Source organism: Equus przewalskii, chromosome 1, assembly GCF_037783145.1.
Source record: "Equus przewalskii isolate Varuska chromosome 1, EquPr2, whole genome shotgun sequence".
In the NCBI taxonomy this organism is placed as follows: Eukaryota; Metazoa; Chordata; class Mammalia; order Perissodactyla; family Equidae; genus Equus; species Equus przewalskii.
In genome coordinates this window covers 124,836,210-124,850,944 of record NC_091831.1, presented here as the reverse complement: position 1 = coordinate 124,850,944, position 14,735 = coordinate 124,836,210, and the positions used below count along the sequence as shown (strand labels likewise).

Sequence of the window (14,735 nt, the reverse complement as noted above, 5' to 3'; positions counted from 1 at the left end):
AGAAACCCCACTGTTTGCACTGGAAGAACACCCTTTGGGGGTTTTTGCTGATGACTGCTGCCACCAAGATAGGCCCAAGGACAGCTCAGAAAGGCTGCACTGTTTAAGAACCTGACTTTGAAGTTTAGAGAATAACAGAAGATTATAACTCTAGCTTGCTGGTTCTATTAGTTTAATGTGATTAGAATTACCTCATAGAAGTCAGATCTGTGAGGCCTGGGATGGAACTTAGTCTATGGTTCTGATGGAACCAGCTCTGGGACCCCACTTGGAGAAGCTCATCTCTGGATAGCTAATGTCCTTTAAGAGGCAGAATTCAGCTTCCAAGCTTGCATGCCCACACCACGTAAAGCCAGAAAGAAGTGGCACTCTTGCATGGATTTCTCCTTTCCAGCTCTCAGCTGTCTGGAACTGAGGGACACCATAATTGATGTCCACTTCCCGCAGAATCCTGTACACAAGGGCCTGAGGTCTCTCGAATCTACCCCATGTCTGCCCTTTGGCTTTGGTATCTTCTCTGAGGGCCTGGCCCCATCCCATATGGGGTCTCACCGTGTTGGAATCCACACAGGACATCTTGCACATCTCATTTCACAACTCGTCGTTGGAGATCTTTCTCCTCTACTAGACAGTGAGCCTAGAACTTAAGAAACATTGACAATCCATGGACCAAATTCTAAAACCACCTTCTGTTGGTAATTTGGTTACAAGAGTCAGACCTTGTGCACCTGTTGGCTGCAGACTTGCTTAAGCATCATGGGACCAACTGGAAGTCAAAGCAGCACATTTAGAGCAGTGTCTAGGATGGGCCAATAATGCTTTTAAAAAACCGAACCATTTTTAAGTTGATTACACTTCATATTAACATTCTTGAGTTCAGTCCTTAGCTCCATCATAAATAATTGTTCTTAACTCTCAGAGAGAACATTTTTAATGACATCCATCTGTAAACCACAATGTGAGTTTTAATGTTGATTTGAGGTTGCATTTTGGGCCGCTTGCCATTAAATGACAAAACTGTTTCAGAGACTGCTGCTCATCTCCCTTCCTAGACAACAGCAAGGTGCCCAACTCCTCCAAGGGCCCCCTTGGAGGGTGAAGCTGGGTGAGATCTCCTGCAGCAAATCTTACTCTGGATACTCGCTGGAAGGACAGAGTCTTCCAGACTCCAGGCCGGAGCTGAGTGAACTTGAACAACAGCACACTTCCATTACTCCTCACAGAAGCTCCCTATGCATGTTCACCCCTTGTTGGTTTTCTGGCCTATATCCATTCACCTCCCTGTTGACCTCACCTGTCACATTACAGTCACCAGGGGAACTCCGAAACAAAAAGGATGTCCTAGCCCCCTTCCAACCAATTAAATCTGAATCCCTGAGGTGGGGCCCTTGCATAGGTGTCTTTTAAAGCTCCCAGGTGATTCTAGTGTGCAGCCAGGCCTGGCAAACATTGCTCTAGCATGAGGCTTTACCCTCTATAGAATGCATCTTCTCTGCTTGCCCCACCAGGCACTCTTAAGGCCAGTCTCGGACAGTTACACCCCAGAGCAAATAAATTCAGAAAGAGAGGATTGGTAAGAGAAAGAGAGACACAATGCAAGGGCTGAAGGCCTCGAGGATACAAGACTCCCATCTCCCCCACCTTTTGACCAGTTAGTTGTTCTTGGTACAGGGCTGGGGGAGGGCACGGAGGGGCTGTGGAGTGCCGGGGTAAAGGCTGCCTCCGAGTCCAGAGGTGCAATTTGGCGACCTCTGTGCTGCATCTGACCTGCAGACACATTTTGTTTGGCCTGCAGTGTGGTTGCACATGTCAGTTTTAAAAAATGTGAATGCCAATCTCTAAAAGTAAGATCTCACATAGAGGCATTCTCTCAGGGTTGATGGCGTTCGACAGAGGACTCGGTGTGAAGCCAAACGGCGCACTTTTGAGTGTGGGCTCCGTGGTTCTCCATCAGCCGGCTTACTCCGTTCATGAAGGCAGTGGCTCGAAGTAGGATTTTCACACGTTTCCTTCTGATTTGGTTTCACCATTTGAGCAAAAATATTCCTGTAAAGAGTTACTTTGTATCAATTCTTCTGCTCTTTCACTAAGCTCTTCTGAGCCTGGGCTAGAAGGAAGGTCTGGCTTGAGAGAGAGCAGTCCTGGGATTAGTCTTGATTTTGCTGTGGAACCTAGGGCTATCTCTTAACTTCTCTGATTCTGAGTGTCCTCATCTATAGGGCAACAAGATCAAATAATTTCTAAGGTTCTGCTTCTGGCTTCCTGGGATTCCAGTGGCACAAGAATAGAGTGGAGACAATCTAGTTTAAGAGCAGCCTGTGTGTCAAAGTGAAGAAACTTGCAGTCAGGCTGTGGGAAGATCAGCACTGAAATGCTCGCCTGGAGAAGTCTGGGAGGCCTGAGAGGAAGGACCTGGAACTAAGGGGTAGAAGCTACAGTGACATGTGGGTTTCAACCATCCAAACTGGCCAAAGAGGGAATGAGTGGCGTTGGGAGGGAGGGAGTGCTGCCTCACTGGGGACATCCATCCAAGGCCAGGCGGCCACTTGGAGGGGATGTTGTAGGGAGAAGATGGTGGACAAGCCCCTTCCCACCCTTTAGAGATGCTAGGAAGGACACAGAGAGCCTGACACCCACCTCCTCTCCTTTAGGGAAAGAGTGCTCGTTAGGAATGCTGTCCCCACAGATTGGGATGTCGGCGCCTTGGTTGTTTTTAAACACTGTATTTAAAAAAAACTTCTTAAAAATATTTACGACAGTAAAGGTCGTTCTATGTAACAGGGGGACAGATGCCTTTGATGTGTTCCCCTTTCATTTCTACCTCAAAACAAGGTTAAGGCATAAATTACTCGGCTGGGCACCAGGTGTGCCTCTTGTCCTCGGGCCTCCGTCATTGTGGTACCACTTGTCCCATAGGCCGGGGGATCAGATGTTTGCCACCTAGGTTGCACAGGCTTGGGGGTTCCTGCACCGGCTTTATTCAGTGCGTTCCAGAGAGGACCCCTCAGCAGTGCCGGCGGAGCCCTTCTGTGCGCGGGTGGGCGGAGGCTGTGTGTGTGTAGGGAGGTGGGGGACGCAGGGAGGGAAGGCTCCCCACCCCTACCCCTGCTGCCCCGCCTGCAGCCAGGCCAGCGCGTTGGGCAGGCCGGCTGAGCGGGAAGATGAGGAGGGAATGCGCAGCCCCAGGGATTGCGTCATCCACAGGCCTCCGCGAGGTACCTAAGAACAGAAGTGCCGGAGGGGCGGCAGCCGAGGGGAGGGGCAGGGCCTGGGGAGTGTGAGTGCCCGTCCGTGGGAACGCAAGGGGGTGGAGAGTCCATCGGCTTCCATCTCCGGGAGGGTGCCCCGTATCCTGGGTCCCCGTTGCTCGTCAGTCATAGTCTCCAGGTCCCAGGTCCCAGAGTCTCTCTTCATCCCTGGCCAGCAGCTGTCACCACTAAGCCGTTGGGCTTGGGCTCATTCATGGGAAGCTCCGGGGACCTATCTTCTGTTCTGGGGAAGGAGGGCATGACTCGGGAGCCATTGGCAGTGAGGGGGTGGAAGGACAGTACAGAATTCGATCTGCTGTCCCGTTGGGTCCTTTTGGATCTAGAGGCCTGGAGTGTGCAGAGTGGGTTTGCAGTTTGCAGTCTCCTCTCTAGATTTCTTCTGTGGATGGGAATGATTAGGAATTCCTAGCACCTTAGTGGTGGGGCAGCTAATGTCCCCATAGAGCCTGGGGGAGGCTGTGGGTTGTGCCTTGGGGAGGGAAGGGGGCGTCCCTTTAAGTCCCTAGGGATCTGTATTGGAGGTGTCTTGGTCTCCGGTAGGGCAGTCCCTCTTAAAACTGGCGTGAGTTCCAGAGGGAGCAGGTTCCTCTCTCAGGAGATGAGGTCAAGTGCAAAGCGAGCTGGCGTCCTCTCCGCCCCAGCTCGGTGGGGCCACCGGCCTGGGCCTGTACACCACCTGGATGGGTGTCTTGGCCCCCATCGACTCGCAGCCTCCTCAGGAGCCTCACTCCAGCACTTTGGGGGTGGAGTCCAGGCTGGGCTCCCTCCTACGCTTGGCACTTTTAAAAAAGCCGAGCTGTGGGGAGGCAAAGGCAGAAGCCTCAGGGGTGGGTGGGGTGGACAAGGCCTGTCTCCCTCCCTGCTCGTCCTCCACTAAGCCTCCTCAGGCTCTTTCCTGCCGAAGGCTCCCCGGAATACCCCAGCTCCTGCTGAGAACCGCCCACCCCATCTCCCAACTACCCTGTGGGCCTCACAGTGGCCATTTGAGTTGGTGAGGGGACCCTGGAATGGGGTGGATGGAGCCCCGGGGCAGGAGACAGGAAGTCATGCTGTGTGACCCTGCCCCAGTCAACATTCCTCTCTGGGCCTCCCTCACTGTATCTGTAACAGGAGGAGGCTGAGACAGAGAAGGGCTCTAGGGGGTTTGTTAACAGACTGACTTTGCTGGAGAAATTTTGTGGTTGTCTGTACTTTTTTTCTGATAAGAGGAACCCTAGCTTTCCTCAGGTTCTCAAAGGGACTCACAAGAGGGTTGGAGCCATAGGTTGAGTGCCCTCTGGTGGCCCTAGCCAATCTGCCTGCCGTGGTGAGGGCAGCAGGCAGGTTCTGGGGAAGAGGCTGGGTGGGTACCCTCTCCCATGGGGAGGAGAATGTGGGGACTGGCCATAGAGTCTAGAGGCTGGAGCCCCAGGCTTGGGCAACAATCCAGGATGTCCCCCCCACCCCCATCCCAGGGTGCCCTCACCTTCCATAGCGCCAGGACCAGCAGGGCCAGCAGCAGGAGGCCCCCCAGTGTGCTGCCGACAATGATCCAGATGGGGATCTGCGAGTCTTCTTGCTTGGAGATCTCAAACGTGATCTGCAGGGGGAGAGGTGGGGCGAGGTCAACAGCACTGCTGTTCTGGGGGGGGGGGGCAGGGCTGGAGGGCAGGATAGAGCTAGAACTTAATGGGAGAGCTGCCTGCCCTCCCTCTGGGAGATGCTGCAGGGATGGGTGGCAGCCAGCCCACAGGGGTCTCAGAGCTCCAGGTTCGGCACAGTGGACACCGGAGTTAAGTGACCCAGAGGGTCCCACCTCCTCTTTGAGACACTTTCTGCCTTTGGCCTCAGGCCGCTCTGGTCTGCTCTCCCTGGATCCTCCTCCTACCACGTGGGCTCTTTCTTGTCTTTGCTGCCTCCTCACCATCTCCCAAACTTCTAACCGTTGGTGTGTCCCCTGGTTCCGTCCTTGGACCTCTTCGTTATCTGCAGTCACTCCCTGGTGAGCTCAGGGCCGCCGACCCAGTAGGCACAGTGGGCACAGCACCCAGGGCCCATAGCGCTTTTAGGGGCCCATGAAAATGTCCTAATTTCTTTTAAAATTAGAAGAAAAAAACAAATATAATCTTGTCTGGATCCTATTTGTCTTTATATGAACATAGTCATAAAATAATAATTAAAATTTTTTGATGGAGGAAGGGGCCCTGAGGGAAAAGCCTCCGGGGCCGTGAAAGCCCCTTGCAGCCCTGGGTGAACCCACGCTGTCTAGGGCTTTAACCACCCACGTGCTGACCACTCCGTGTATCTTCCTTCTGCCTGAACTCTCCACTGAACTCCAGACTCGTATCCGACCTTCTGCTTGGCCCGCCTGCCGTCTTTACCAGGTACCGGAACAAACTCTTGATCCCACTACTCACCATCAGACCTGTTCCTTCAGTGTCTCTCCCATCAAAGCAAAGGGCAGCATCGTCCTTTCTTGCTGTTGTTCGGGTCAGAAACCTTGTATTTGTCACTGACTTACTTGCACACCCACGCGCACTCCAGCACCGTCTGGAGATTGCGATAGTCGCCTAACTGCTCCCTGCTTCTGCCTCGCCCCCAGCAGTCTGTTCAGAGCCCCCATGTCTTCACATCTCACTCGGTGTGAAGAAGAGAGTCCTTGCCCCGGCCTGCAAGGCCCTACGCTCTGGCCCTGTGGACCACGCTGACCTCATCTCCTGCTCTCTCCCTTGCTGCCTAGTCCAGCGCTCCAGCCACCTGGCCTCCAACACACCAAATCCACGCCCTTGGCATTGCTCTTCCCTCTGCCTGCAAGGCTTTCCCACAGACCCCATGCGACACCCCTGTATGGAACTCAGTTTCCCCAACTGTAAAATGGGGCCAGCCCTCCTGCTCTGCTGTCCCCCTGGGACGGATGAGAGGCTTCGAGGGGGACAGAGTGAGTCCCTAGTCAGGCGAGAGGTGCGATCACTGCTCACCAGCACCCCGCCCCCCACTGCAGCCCTAGCACCCCCTTCCTTTGAGCCCCCACAGCCCTCGCCTGTACCACCAACTTTGATTTCATTAAGCAGGGTCTTGTTACATTAGAAAAACAATAGTCCGCATGCTCTCCATCTGAGCATGGCTTTACTGGGGAGGCTTTTCCGATCTCCCGGTATAAAAGAGCAGTCGCCATCCTTATGCACCTGTGTTTTTCTGGGCAGAACTTATCAACTCTTGACATTGTGTATTTTTATGTTCATTGCTGTCATCCTGCCTAGAATGTCAGCTCTAGGAGAGCAGGGGCTCTATCTGTCGTGTCCACTGCTCTGTCCTCAGGGCCTGGAGCAGTCCTGGGACAGAGGAGGAGCTCAGTCTGCATGCTGAATGACTGAATGAGCCCCTGCAACAGCAGGGTAGAGCCCTGGCTTGGCCACCGACTCACTGCTCAACTTGAGGCAAGTCACTCTGCCCCTTCTGCCTTCTCTCACACAGCCTCAGTTTCCACATCCCTCACAGTACTGTGAGTAGGCAGCAAGATAGCCCATGCAGGGTCTGTTACAGTGCCCGGCACAAAATTAGGGCTCAAAAAGTGGCAGGTCCCTTATATGTTCTCTTTCCTCCCTGAAGGCTGGGACCTTGCTTGGCCTTCCCACTCTGGCACCGAGTGCAGAGCCAAGCTGGCAGGGCCTACCTTTGGGTAGCTGGATTCTGAAAGAGAAGTGAGGCATCCAGAGAGCCTAAGAGGGACTGTTTGGGGAGAGGTGGGAGTGGGAGGAGAAAGAAAATTCACTTAAAACACACAACCTAGTGTGGAGAGAGGGGTAATTTGTGTTGGGGGGGGGTGCCTGTACCACACCTCTTCTCCCTTGGTTGCCTGGAAAATTCCAGCATCTCTCTTAATATTCAGTTCAGGTGGACTGACATCCCTCACTCTGACCAACCCCTGTGCTCACCCCCAGATTGCACCCATGCTTTATTGTCCTCGTCCCCTGGTCTGCCTGATTCATCTCTGTACCCCTGGGGGGCCTGAGTCATAGGAGGAGCACTTGACAAAGGCTGAATGAATGAGCAAATAAAACTGCTCCTTAGGTGGGTCCCCCAGTGCTGCTTCTGGGCTCCGTACCTGCTACCCCTCTGCCTGCATACCCCGACCCTGCTGGTGATGGGCATTGGTGTGTTTTATTAAGGTCTGGCTTCCTGACCATGCCTATTTTGCTCTCCAGCGCCTCCTGGGTGGGGCTGGGGCTTAACCCCGCCTCTGACACCGGAAAACCCCCTGGAGCCCCGCTGCGGTTCAGGGATGTGGCCAGTGGAGGGCAGCAGTGTCCCATGCCCCTCTGCCTGTGGAAAGAGGACTGGGCTTTTCTTCAAGACTCAAGTTCTCTTTTCCCAGGAGAGCAGTCCACAGAGCCTCACCCCTCTCCTGGACCCTGATTCAATCCTGTCTGGCCTGCAACAGTCTGGTTTTACCCAGTTCAGAAAGAGTCCCAGGACTAAGACATCTCATACCATTGGTCTTCACAGATTCAGTTCACGCCAGACTTCTAGAGCACACGTCACGTGCATATAATTAGATTTGAGGTGCGAATGGATGGGAAGGAGGGGATGGGATGGTCCTTCTAGGCTGCCAGCTGCCCACGGGCCACCCTGAGGCAAGCTGGCCTGGGCTTCAGTTTCAGTTTCCTCTAGTGCAAAATACACAGGCTCCCCGCCTTTCTCTGCCTCCACTGGGCTGCTGTGGTGCAGAGCCGGGTGTCCCGAGGCCGGGGGCGAATACCTTCTTCCAGCTTTCTCCCTGCTTTTGCCCCTTATGGCCTATGTGTCTTGATTTGTCCCGCTCTGCTGCTGCCCTACCTCTGGCAGCTCTGCCCATTGCTCCGCTGCAGGAGCAGACACGGGCAGAGGGTGCAGGGAACTCCGGGCAAGGGCAACCCCTTCCTGAGCCGGCCTGGCCCAGCCCACGTCTGCAGGGCCCCGGGGCTCACCTGGCGACTAGGGTCCTCCTCGCGGAAGATGAAAGGACTGTGGAACTGCCTCTGCAAGCCGGCATTGACTGCAATCCTCGTCAGCCTGTACTTGAGCTGTAGAAGCAGAGGCCTCATCGAAGCTGGCCCTCCCCAGGTGGGAGGCTCCCGGCACCCCCTCCTCCCACTTCTTCCTTCCAGCCTCGCCCAGGTGCTTTACTTACTGCCTTTAGGGACCTCAACCACAGGTTCCCCAGCAGACGGAAATTGATTTCCTGGTTGGGGGCCAGCCTCACGTCGCAGTTGATGGAGACTATGTCAGAGTTGCTGTGATTCTGAAAGAGAAGGTGGGTCTGGGGCTGAGCAGCCGGGCTCTGGGGGAGCAGGGGAGGCAGCTAGCCTAGCCATGACCTGAGAGTGTGAGCAGAGCCCTGGGCCGCCAGAGAGAGGGCTCGGGGCACTGCTTGGCCAAGTGGGGTTTGCTCCTAGGGGAGCAGGGGCAGAGGACAGGGGACGAGGAGGGGAGGGGCTGTGGGGTACAGGGGTTGGGGCTGCCAGGGGATGGCGGGAGGACAAAGTAAGGATGGCATTTCTGAGGCTCCATTTGAAGTTGTGCATAATTGGGTATATTCCAGGAACAGAACTCTGGTTCAACATTAGGGAACCTATAAATGTCATCACCACACAAACAGATTATAGGAAAAAGTTATGATTATTGCAACAGATGCAGAAAAAGCATTTTAGGGAATTCAACTTCTGTTTATGATTAAAAACTCCCAGGGAACTTCCTGAATCTGAATAAAGGGTGTTTATAAAAAACTTTTGGCAAGTATCATATTTAAGAATGAAAAATTAAAAACAGTTCCTTTCAAATCATCAAGACCAGACTGTCATCACTTCTATTTCCCATTACGTGGGGGTCCTAGCCGGAGCAGTGAGAGGAGAAAAACAACTTATAAGGACTGAATGGTAAAGCTAAAGCTATTATTATTTCACATGATACCATCTTAATAGAAACCCCAAACAAAGCAGCAGGCAAAGAATTAGAATGTATTAGGTGACAGTTATTTGTGTCCCTCTCTTGCAGCCACCTCTTCCCCACCCGAGTCCTCAGTAGAGTGCACTGCACTCAAAGCATGCTTGGTGCGAGGCCCTGGTTTGGGGAAATAAGACTAAAACAGCTAAAAGTTTCGTCTGGGTAAGGGATCGTGGAAGCATGCTCAGAAGTTGGTATCTGGGGACAGGGTCACTCGGAGAACATAAACCCGGAGACGGGCAGGTGTCTTGGGGACGTGGTCAGTGTCTCCAGGACAAGCCCTGTGTGTTCGGGGCTCCCATGGTGCTGCGCCGTCCAGCTCCTTCCCCTTCCCTCTGCTTATCCTGTGGCCCTTTTAGGCTCAAGGGCAAGTCCACTGTCCCTGTCCTTTTATGCCCCAGGTTGTCTGCTCCTGCTGTCACTCTTTTGACACGGATCCCAGCTTGTTCTCTGGCTTCTTCAGCACTCACTCTTGTGTCACCTCCGAGCTGGTGAGCTCACTAAAGGCAAGAAGTATCTTTTCCTCATTCTGCTTCCTCTTGGTTTGAGGCTGGGCACACGCAGGTGCTCAGCGAGCTCTTAGTGACAAGCTATTGGATAAGGAGAGAAAGGGCCCCGGGGCTCAGCCGGCACTCCTCTTCCCCCTCCCCCACGGCTCTTGGCGTGCGGGCCACTCACCAGCTGTGGGGCACGACTCAAGTCTTCCTCTGTCGGGGCTCGCCGGTACTCTGTGCTGTTCCCCTGGATGTTACAGGACGTGTTCACCTACATGAGGGACACACACGACCAGCCTCACAACCAGCGTTGGCAGACTCAGCACCCTAGGGATGTTCTTTTCACCTCTTCCCAGAGGAGGCCCAGCTGGCCCTGGTCCTGGGAGAAGGCACTGAGGTCTGAGGACTTGGGGACACTCTTTCTGGTCCCCTCCCCTAAGCCAGCACCCAAGGCCTCGGTACCTGGTCAGTGAGGAAGTCCCCCAGCATCAGCAGGCGGTTGCCGCCCCTGGTGGCGATGGGAACGGTGATCTTCATCATCACCCCGTGGATGGGGAACAAGCCCAAGTTCTGGATCTGTGCCCGGAGAGGGGAGGCGTCAGGGCACACAGCAGCAGCTGGGGGTGGAGGACGAGGCCCACAGGGACCAGCCAGCCCCCGGGGGCCGCGATCCCCGCAGCTGGGCCTGGGAAACAGGCCCCTTCAAGCCCCCTGGCGTTTTCTCTGTAGAAGCTCTACAGCTCTGCCAAAGCCCGGCCTGGGGGCTGCGCAGATGGACGTGCGCGATGGCGCTGAAGCGGGCGGGCTCCCGCAGGCTGAGGACAAGTCAGCGGTGGCGTGAGGCCGGAGAGCAAGGGTCACTTCCGTTTCCAGCCTCTCTTGGCTGTGGGAACTTTGTAGCCTGGTGCTGGTGGCCACCCTGGGCAGAGGCCGGGGATGGAGATGGCACCAATTAATTTATTATGAGAGGATCATTAATTAATGAAGGATATAAATAGTATGTGATAGTTCACATTCCAGCTGTGACACATTCGGTGTCAGAGCAGCAGTGATTACGAGCAGGGCTTTGAATTCAGAAAGGCTAGGAATATAACCCAGGGCTGCCGCCACGTGTGAGCTGTGTGGCCTTGGGCAGCTTGCTAAACCATTCTGGGACAGCCATCCAGGTGTCAATGAGTCTGACTGCAGTTCCCAGCTGTCACTTGCCCCCAGCTCTCACACAGTGCTTCAGAGGTGGGCGAGATCGCAGGGCCCGCTGTGGCAGAGACTGCCAACGCGCCTCCCAGTTCTCCTTCTCCCTCCTACTTTAGTGACAGGAACCAAGACAGAAAGCCGCAGTGCCTAGCCTGCCTCACAGCTGGATCACAGCGTGCTGGACAACGAGAGGCGACGTAAGCGCCAGCACCGCCCAGCAGATCTTCCTTAATGGGAAGCGGCATGCTCTTCCCCTCTTCCTTCTTGCTGCCCGGAATGAGAACATGATGGCTGTAGCTGCAGCCATTTTGGACTATGAGGTGAACTCGAGAGGCTGATAATGGCGTACTGAGGATGGAGGATGGTGGGACAAATAGAAGGAGACCCAGTCCTGGATGACTGTGAAGCCAGCAACTCCTGCCTTCTTATATGGGAGAGAATAAACCCTGGTGTGTTTATACCACTTTTTTTTATATTTTAAAAATTATATTCAGCCACACCTAGTCTTCACTGATACATCCTCCTAGTCCAGCCCTGTAATTTTCCAGATGAGGCCTGAGAGGCCCAGAGAAGGGATGTGGCTTGCCTAAAGTCACACAGTGAGTGGACGGCAGGGTTGAGGCTGAGCCCCAGGCACTAGCAATGAGTCCAAATTCCTCTCCCCCCAGATAGGGGATCCTCAACTCCAGTCCTCCACTCTCCACCCGGCTCCCTCCAGCCTTACCTTGAAAACACAGGAGAAGGGAGGCCCAATGCCATCATATCTCTCCAGCGAGCTATTGGGCTTGACCTCGTAGTGGCTCAGGCTGCTGCTCCTGCAGGGACAGAGGACAGGGCCGCTGTGAGCTCAGTCAGTGCTGGCTGGAGGGTGAATGAACGACAGGGGTGTGGGCACGTGCCTGCCTCCCCCTAGACCTCTTGTGTCCATTGGAAGTGCTGTGTTGGGAAGGATTCTGAGGCTCAGCAGAAATCAATGGCTGAGATGGGTCGTCTGTGTCTGCCTCGTGTTGGGGATGGGCATGAGCCAGAAGAGCCAGTTATTTGCCCCCTGCCCTGGCCTCTCTGCCCAGGGCATGGCCTCTTTGTGCACGTTCCAGCCTCTAGCAGTGGCTAGGGGTGAGCTCCCCCTGGGAGCTCTCAGAGGAGAGCCCGTGGCCCGGGGCACACCAAGGGGGTGGATGGTGGGAGCAGTGTGCCCTGTGGGAGGAGCATTTTCTCACTGCACTGTTCAGAATTGCTGGTCCAGGGTGGGAATGAAAAGCAGATGGCCTCGTAGTAGCTTTTATTACCATTTTAAAATTCTCTACAGACCATGCCCCCAGCCCCCATGCCCGCACCTGGCTGGATGCGGCCCCCTGCCCCAGCCCTCCCCCTCCACCCCAGCTGGGAGATCCCTGGGGGCCAGGGCGGTGTCTCCTCCTTCCTCTATTCTGACACCGCCTCCCCTCTGTGGATGAGGGGGTTGCACTCTCTTACCCCTCAGGGACACACTTGGCTCCATCTCATGGTCCCTCAGCCCTGGGCCTGGCCCCCGGGACCTCCGACCCTCTGAGGACCCCAGGGGTGCCCCATCTTAGGCCTCGCTCCCCGGTGCCTCCCCTCCCTGGGGGTCCCAGGGCCCCTGCCTACCTGGTGAAGAGGATGTCAGCCTCGTACTTGAGGTGGAAGCGCAGGAGTGCCGTGTTGTCCTCCTTGGTGCTCTCCTCCTCGTCACTGTCACTGCAAGGAGAGCCAGGCGGTGCGGTCAGGCAGGAGCGGCCCTCCCTCTACCCAGGTCAGCCAGCTCACGGGCAGGCTCACTGCAGCAGGAGGGACCCGAGTCAGACTGAGAAGGAGCAGCCTGGCTCTTCTAGGGCTGAGGAGCGAGCACCGGGCCAGCCTGGGAGGGAACCAGAGGCATCTCCTAGGAGGGGAGGGGCCGGGAGGCGGGGGACTGGTGACAGTAGCTTTCCTGTCGCCTTCTAGGCACAGCACGTCTGGGCTGGTGTGGGGCAGGGAAAGACCGAATGGCAGTTGGGAGGACAGTGCCCTCCTCACTGAGCCTCCTGTCTGTGGACTGGGAAATCCCGGGCTGTGGGTGCGAAGGGTAAAGGCTGGCTGCTCTGCCTTGGGAGGCGGACAAGGAGGGCTCCACAGCAGCGTGGCTTGTCTGTCCTCCATCCGCCCCCGGGGATGGCCGGGGTGGCGCTGAGGGCGCTTTGCTGCCTTGGAAAGGCCAGAGAGCGAAACTCAGAGACTTTGCAGGAAGTTTCGTCAAATACACTGCCCTTTACATCTGAGCACAGTGAACAACCAGAGCGAATAATTTTGGACATAAAAACATATGATTTCTGCTCGTTACCTACAGTAAGTTTTATTTCCTTTGGAAGCCTGACACCAGGATAGGTGTTTAGTTAGAAAAGGGAGACCAGTGTCCCCCTCCTGTACGTGTCTAATTCACAAACACCCACAAACAGCCTAGGGGTGCATGGCACTACTCTGCAAGGGCACTCATCTTCCCGTGAGAACGGGCTGTGTTCTGAGGGCAGGGAGCTGCGTGAGGGTGGCCTGAGGGCCTGACACATCCTATGATCCTGCTCTCACGTGGAGGGAGAGGTCGCCCAGAGTGCACAGCTTGTGTACCTACAGCCGGGAGGTGAGCTGTGCTGGGCTGTGGATCCCTAGTGCTCCCATGACCGCTGGCTTGCATGCGCATGTGTGTGTGTGCATGCGTGTGTGTGCGTGTGTGTGTGTGGGCTGGAATGTCGGTGTTGGGTTTGCTTGCAGTATTTCCTTCTCAGTGTGGAGTTCTCAGGAGGGTTTCTAAGGCTCCAGAGCAGCCAGAATCCTCCCTGCCTCCAATGTGTTCACTGCTGACACACGGTGATTCACGGTGTCAACAGATCGTGAGCCACCTCAGGGGGGCCTGGGAGACACACAGACAGACCCACATAGAGTAAGGCTGTGTGTTGTTGGGAAACTCACTCAACTCTGAGCCTTGTTTTTCTTACCTGTAACTTGGGAGGTAGGGTGAGAAATAACCCCTGCTTTGCCTTTTTTTTTTTGGTGAGGAAGATTGGCCCTGAGCTAACATCTGTGCCAATGTTCCTCCACTTTATATGTAGGATGCCACCATAGCATGGCTTGATGAGTGGTGTGTAGGTCCATGCCCGGGATCTGAACCCATGAACCCTAGGCCGCCAGAGCGGAATGCATGAACTTAACCACTACATCACTGGGCTGGACCCCTGCTTTGCCTTCTTAAGGGGCTTCTGTGAGGACTGACTGAGATATAGTATGTACAGTGATTTCTAACTGCAGGGTTTCTAAGTAACTGCTATATAAAATGCCGTATAAAGGTAGGGGTATTATTTACATCCAGGCAGCCCAAGAATGGACGCTGAGGCAGCACAGTTGGCAGCAGGCTGCCCACGCTGCGGGGTTGGTCAGGGCAGTGAGGGACAGGGCGTGGTGGGGGACTCAGTGAGGGAGGGGCAGCTGCTAGCAGCAGAACAGGCCCAGGAGCATCCAGCCGGGGGGGGGGGGGGGGGCGGGCGAGGCCCTGACCTGCCGGCTGTGAGCTGGATCTCCAGGTGGTGCAGGAAGATGGATTTGCTGAACTCGAAATCTAGACGGAAGGCCACCTGCAAGGAAGAGGTCACTGCAGCAGGGGTGGTGGCGAACTGCATGTCTGGGCGTTGCCCCAACCAGCCCTGGCCCAGCCTCCTGCCCCTGCCTGCTCGCTCGGTGGCCCTGCTGGCTGGGAGTGGGCTGGAGGAAGGGAGGACCAGGTGCCGGAGTAACGTGAGCTGAGTGGGGGGCTGCCTTGGGGACGCAG

At 55.4% G+C, this 14,735-nt stretch overlaps 1 protein-coding gene across 2 annotated transcripts in view; it reads right to left on the bottom strand.

Moving 5' to 3' along the window:
* Window positions 1–913: 913 nt before the first annotated feature.
* ITGA11 (integrin subunit alpha 11) overlaps window positions 914–14,735 on the bottom strand; it is a 118,259-nt gene continuing 104,437 nt past the window's right edge. The window contains exons 22-30 of one of the 2 annotated variants that reach the window (XM_070622645.1): window positions 14,465–14,541; window positions 12,548–12,637; window positions 11,643–11,733; window positions 10,187–10,300; window positions 9,909–9,995; window positions 8,419–8,529; window positions 8,216–8,311; window positions 4,735–4,848; window positions 914–2,046 (exon numbers count right to left, since the gene is read on the bottom strand). In XM_070622645.1, coding sequence (XP_070478746.1) covers window positions 1,999–2,046; window positions 4,735–4,848; window positions 8,216–8,311; window positions 8,419–8,529; window positions 9,909–9,995; window positions 10,187–10,300; window positions 11,643–11,733; window positions 12,548–12,637; window positions 14,465–14,541 — 828 coding nt within the window. In that variant the 3' untranslated portion in view covers window positions 914–1,998. Of the gene's footprint in view, window positions 4,066–4,734; window positions 4,849–8,215; window positions 8,312–8,418; window positions 8,530–9,908; window positions 9,996–10,186; window positions 10,301–11,642; window positions 11,734–12,547; window positions 12,638–14,464; window positions 14,542–14,735 lie in introns of both variants that reach the window. The other variant, XM_008526087.2, reaches the window with a different exon arrangement.